Raw genomic sequence first — 6,137 nt, forward strand, 5'->3', positions numbered from 1 at the left:
ATATATATATATATATATATATATATATATATATATATATATATATACATAAAAAGTAAAACGCTTGCACAATTAACATGGCAAGTATAAAATAATTTTTACAACGTTTATATTAATTCTGACTGCAGACGAACCTTTGGGAACACTAGCGTCTTTTTCTTTCAACATGAATAACTATAAAAATCTATAGTTTGGCTAATTACCGTGAGTTTATAAATATTTAATTAAAATTATCCAGAGTGACTTACAAACCTTTTTAATCACACTTGTAATAATTCTTCATACAAAATACAAACGATTTCATATAAAAACTTTTATTAATTCATCTATTTCGGTTTAATGCATGGTGTAAAAATAAATTAATGAATTACAATTAAACGATCGAATAACTCACAAACTTTTTCACGTGCACTTTATCAAAAGTCTTTATATGCGAATACAAACGATTTCATATAGAGATCCTGAAGAAAAAAAAATGTTTATTTCCGGTCAAATACATACGACGGTCGATAATAAATCATCCAAAAGACATATCTCGTTGCAGAAATTGAAAACTATAGCTTCAAATGGAGGGGAGGGGAGGGGAGGAAAAAAAGGTTTCGCCTTCCGCACCTCATTTTCTCTTGATTGGTGCAAAGGCTTTGCCATCGTGATCCCCAAAAAAGAGAGGAAGAGAGGCTTGGCCTTTCCCCCCCCCCAAACCTCTGACCGGTGAGACTTTTCCACTCGCCAGACTGTCCCTTCCTTCCCCCCTTCTCCCGAGACCGCGTGGATAGTGGTGGTGGTAGAATGGGAGGGACTCTGTCTCCCCATATCCCCTCGTGCCGAGCCGCGTGGACTATCACGCCTTTTAAAAATAAAAGACAGCTGAGCAGCAATGTTGCCGCCGGCGTACAATGACAATTCGACAAATATGAAATTAATTGAACCTTATTTATTATCAACAGTTAAAAATTTACACAGACGAAAAATAATTTCTTTTCTCAACAATCATTTAATGAAAAATCTGAAATTATTAATGGAAGAGAGAAAATTTAAATTTTGCTGTTTTTATCATTTTTTTTTTTTTACAATCTTTAATCGCAATCAATTGAAATCTGATTATGTTAAGTTAACACGTTGTTGTTGAAATCACCATACGACATTACCAACATTTCAATGAGCTTTTAATTGTCAAACACGTGAAACATTAGCCTTTGCACGCTTAGCAGAGATGTGTAGTACGTACATACGCCATAGACGGAAGAGAAGGCGTACAACGTTTCGTATATATACATATATATATATACATATATACATACATATATATAAATTTTGTTATTTAAACGACAACTACACATACCTGCGTTTTGTATCATTTATCGACACGCGAATAACGAGCGAGCGATATATATTATTATTTTTTGTTTATTTTAAAATGCTATTCAATTCTAGAAATGTACGTACCTTTCTGCTTTATGGAGAAACAATGACGTGTAAAATATTAAATATAAATATAAAGATTTTATATTTTAGAAGATTATATATTTTTTTAAAAAGAAACAGCATAGACAACGTCCGCCAACATTTATCCGCTTATAGCTAGCATAAAGTTATTATTTTACAAAAAATATAATACAAATTTATTTTTACGCAACAAACTATCAGAAAGCCGGTTTTTTTTTTATCTTGTTCACGTCTAAGAGGTGCCAAGGTGTAATTACTGCCACGCCAAGCTACCAACAATAATATTATTATTACAAATGTCTATAATATTTCTAGTAATTTGTCTAAACATATATATGTGTACATTTATAATTATATTGTCCAAAAAAAAACGAAACTATATGGAAAATACGACAATGATACATAGTCACGTGAAATGTATAGATAAAAAAAAAATATATGTGACGCTCTCAAGTGTCCGCGCGAGTTAACGGACTATCTGTTTACCGCATTGTATAGACGGATACATGGGGCCATAGTTTTTTTTATTCGTTAAGTAATTCATTTGATATAATATTGTTACAACAAAGGAAATATAATTCTCGCAATGTAGAACATTGTTTGAAAATAACAGAAAAATAATCAGGTGTTGTACGGAGTTGGACGCCAACGAGATACAACTTTTTCAATTTTTTACACTGCGCTAGTACGTTTAATTGTTGAAGAGTGAGCGAAGGCCAAGATAAATGCAATTCTTTCAAATTTTCACCACGGGAAAGCATATTAAATAAATTATCGTCGATATTTGAAAAATAATAAGTGAACCTGCAACAAAAATATTGTACAAATTATTACAGTACTGTATTGTGCCAAAATAAAATTTGCGTAACTTTGTGCGCGCAATAAGTTGATGCTCGGCCGAAAGAAGCAAACAAATTTTAAACAAAAAAATTCAATAATGTGTTTTTTTTTATGTAACATATACACTTACAGATTGAATTTTATTCTTTCCAACTTTGTACAGTTGGCGAGAGCATTAATACCCCGAGATGTAATATGCCTTGGGCCGAATGATGATGATAATACTTCTAAATTGCGACACGACGTCCCCAACTCTATTAGAACTGCATCGTTTATGCGCTCAACCGATAACTCACGCATCCGTTGATTATTTTGCAATATTCTGCAAAGACGTTCGTAACTTATAATAGTATTAAAAAGATTTAAATGTTCCAAGGTATTTAGCTCCTCAAGATATGAAAATCCTTCATCTTCCACGTAACAATAACTGAGATCCAATTCTATGGAAAACGTCGTATATTAGAAATTGTGTGTTGAACAATTTACCATAATAATCCTGACAATTATTTACATATATTATATGCGCATATATTTACCTTTCAAATTTGTGCACGTGTTTGGAATTGCACGTAGGACAACTTTTAAATCGATATTGCTATTCGTTCGTATAACCTGTGCATCGTAACGCTCGTCACTGAGTCTTAAATGCGTTAAACGACTACCGCATTTCTTAATAAAGCTTGCCATATTTTTGCCTGTATATGTGCATCCTGTGACATCTAATTGTCGCAAATGTTTACATCTATGTGTAAAATTATGTAATATATCGCGTATGTATTTTTCAGATCTATTGATCCATCGCATGTTTAAACTTTTATAGAGTTCACGGTCTCGTGTTAAATAATTGAAACGTCTATCTACACGACTTGTGTTGCATAACGTCGCCAAATCCAAATGTTTAAAAATCATCAGTAGCACTTCGTTCTGCAAAGAGATAAAATATATAATTTTAACATTCGAAATGACATTTCAGAATAATATAATAAGAACGTGACATTTTGGAGAATACTTTACAGGAAGCGCAGATAAATGGCAACTTGACGACGACGATGATAATGGCTTCGTGTTCAAACGCTTATTGGCATTAGTTGAATGTGCTTTTATTAAAATACGACGTGAATATCTATATCCGAGAAGTTGCGTATAACCAGGAATTACTTTTTTAGGCACTTTTATACGCCTCACATTATTATTACTATGAGAAACACTCGCTATATCGCTGCAAATGCAATTGATTGACAAATATTAATCATCATTATTAATAGATAAAAAATAGTATCGTATGCACCAAGGGGCAAAAGTAGCGTTTTATTTCAGACAAGTGTAAAGTTTGCCGCTTCCGAGCCGAAAAGGCAAAGGCGGCAAACTGTATACACACGTTTGAAAAACGCTACTTTTGCCCCTTGGTGCACAAGATATTCTTCACAATATCTTTACGGAGAGTTTGACTTTTATGCCTATAGAAAGAGAGAAAGAGAGAGAGAGAGAGAGAGAGAGAGAGAGGGGGGGCGATTTCGCACGCCAGGACGGCATAGCGGGACAAAATTAATCACTTTCCGCCCGCTATGCCGTCCTGGCGTGCAAAATGGCCGCACTCTCGCCTCTCTCTCTACAGGCATGGAGGTCAAACTTGACGTGGAGATGTTGTGAGGAAGAATTTACATATCAATCTAACCTTGATGGATAATAATACAACACGTACCTATTAGAAATGTTGCAATAATGTTGAAAATTTTGTTGCAGATAAGCTATATCCAAATGTATACTATTTAAATCTTCCGTAAAATTATAATAAACATTGTTGCAATGTGGATAGTACATGGAGTTTATTTTTTTTATCATATCCATTAAACTTTCATTGGGATTTCTAGAATGGATCAATTTCGATGTACCGATGAGCATCACGGCGTCTAGCTTTGTGTAAGAAATCTGCCAATTGCCTTCAAACACTATTCTGAGCATCTTGGTTTTTATAGTACACGACAGCGGCGACAATGGTGGAACGAATAATCTTGATTGCGGGGGTATATCATGCAAGAAATACTGATAACGAGAAACGCTCCACAATTCATGCCACGACCCATTAGAATCTTGAGCCGAAATTTGACGTACGCTTCCAGGCGTACATATTTCGTAAATACAAACTCTAATTGGATATACAGCTTCGTCAAACTCGATATCTGTAAATGGAGAAAATATTAATTACATTCACTCTCTTGTCTCTCTGGTGCAAAAGTAATATGGCATTTTCCTCCCAAACAATATCTTTTATTATTAATTTAAATATTATACATACCGATACATCTTTTGTCGTTTGTTGCATAAAAATCGGAATGTCTCAACTGTTTATCTTCCGGTCTCAAAATATCTTTTTTTCGCCACGGAGATATTGAAACACCAGTACCATCCTGAATCATCTATAATGATGGAGAAAATTGAAAATCTTGTAACGTGTAACATTCTATATATATATAATGTTAATTTATTTGTGCAGGATTATTGTAACGGAAAAAATGTAAATATAGTACATTATAGAAAATATACTTACATGAAAATCATTAAACGTGATTGATAAATCCACTAATTTTCCGTAATGTTGAAATTTCGGCGGCCCAATTATCTCAGGAGCAGTATGAAATATGCTAAAATTCTCGTGATCCACAGGAACAAATCTTTTCTTGACAAATTGATAGATAAAGTCAACCTTATCCCCTTCTTTCGCTCCTACTACGGACACTCTGTCGACATAAGGATATCGACTACAATTCTCCCATGATGAAAATTTATCGTAGCTCGTCATCGTATAATGGCCTTATATCTCGCGTTGTTTCGACAAGAGTACCACCGGCTGGACAGACACGCGGACACTAGAATTGCACATATCAAAAATAAACATAATACAAATACGCATACCATTATTAGCCGATATCACAAAGTCTCCGATTAACGTGAGCCTCCGATTAAGCTCACTCTTTGTCTCTTTCTAAGAGAACAGTTGGAAAAAGATGCAACGAGTAAACTATTTAATCGGAGCGTCACGTTAATCGGAGAGAGAGACTGTGTGTGTGTGTGTGTGTGTGTGATACCGGCCCTTATAGACGCATCACTTGCCTGGCGTTTTGACAATCGCACGATATAATATATCATCGGCACACCCGACATACTCGTCCACGCGAGATTCACACAAATTATTGAATGAAAAACAAGCGAAAAACGCAGAGTACGTCACGTTAATCGGAGAGAGAGACTGTGTGTGTGTATGTGTGTGTGTGTGTGTGATATCGGCCTTTATAGACGCATCACTTGCCTGGCGTTTTGAAAATCGCACGATATAATATAGCAGAGTACGCTCAATGTCAACTCCAAAGGACACAGGACACGGCAGCCGCCACAGTCACTCATGTATCGTCGCTACCGCACAATGCAAGAGAACACGCGACAATGTAAACCGAAGGTTCGAGGCTTCGCGACAATTTGAATAGGGGGGGGAGAGGATGGAGTAGCGGTTGACGGTTAAATGACTAGGGACGGTGCGATGCGCGTTCAGGGCGTTCACGGTACCTGTACTAGTCACTTTACTTGTACCCCACTTTATTCCCACCACGCGAATTGCCGCGGGAAGCCTCAAACCCCCAGCTTGCGTCGTTGCGCTGTGCCGTACGGAGGCGCGAATTTGAGATTAAATATACTCTGCGCTTTTCGTTTGTTTTTGAAGTAAAACTTCTTTAGGCACGGTAGTGAATTTGATTCGCGACACGAAAAAGTGTAACAGAAGTGAAACTTCTTTGGTACGGTAGTAAGTTTGATTGTGCGACACGAAAAATGTAACAAAAATTTGACCAATAGGCTTA

The 6,137-nt window shown here is 35.8% G+C and overlaps 1 protein-coding gene across 1 annotated transcript; it reads right to left on the reverse strand.

The window, feature by feature from the left end:
* Positions 1 to 2,412: 2,412 nt before the first annotated feature.
* On the reverse strand, positions 2,413 to 5,086 carry LOC112459172. Its single transcript, XM_025023172.1, has 5 exons — positions 4,835 to 5,086; positions 4,583 to 4,703; positions 3,989 to 4,466; positions 2,823 to 3,028; positions 2,413 to 2,726 (listed from the first exon to the last, which is right to left on the reverse strand). The coding sequence occupies exons 1-5, from the start codon at positions 5,084 to 5,086 to the stop codon at positions 2,413 to 2,415; spliced, it is 1,371 nt and encodes a 456-aa protein (XP_024878940.1).
* Positions 5,087 to 6,137: the final 1,051 nt, after the last annotated feature.

Source organism: Temnothorax curvispinosus, unplaced genomic scaffold (assembly GCF_003070985.1).
Source record: "Temnothorax curvispinosus isolate PA1 unplaced genomic scaffold, ASM307098v1 QBEX01009578.1, whole genome shotgun sequence".
Lineage (NCBI taxonomy): Eukaryota > Metazoa > Arthropoda > Insecta > Hymenoptera > Formicidae > Temnothorax > Temnothorax curvispinosus.

What these genes read in the sequence shown, in the direction of transcription:
- LOC112459172 (XM_025023172.1), bottom strand. Translation starts at nt 5,086, where the DNA reads ATGACGAGCTACGATAAATTTTCATCATGGGAGAATTGTAGTCGATAT. An exon ending in TCACGTTTAATGATTTTCAT is followed by an intron (nt 4,704 to 4,834) that starts GTAAGTATATTT and finishes CCATCATTATAG; the next exon opens with ATGATTCAGGATGGTACTGG. An exon ending in CACGTGCACAAATTTGAAAG is followed by an intron (nt 2,727 to 2,822) that starts GTAAATATATGC and finishes CGTTTTCCATAG; the next exon opens with AATTGGATCTCAGTTATTGT.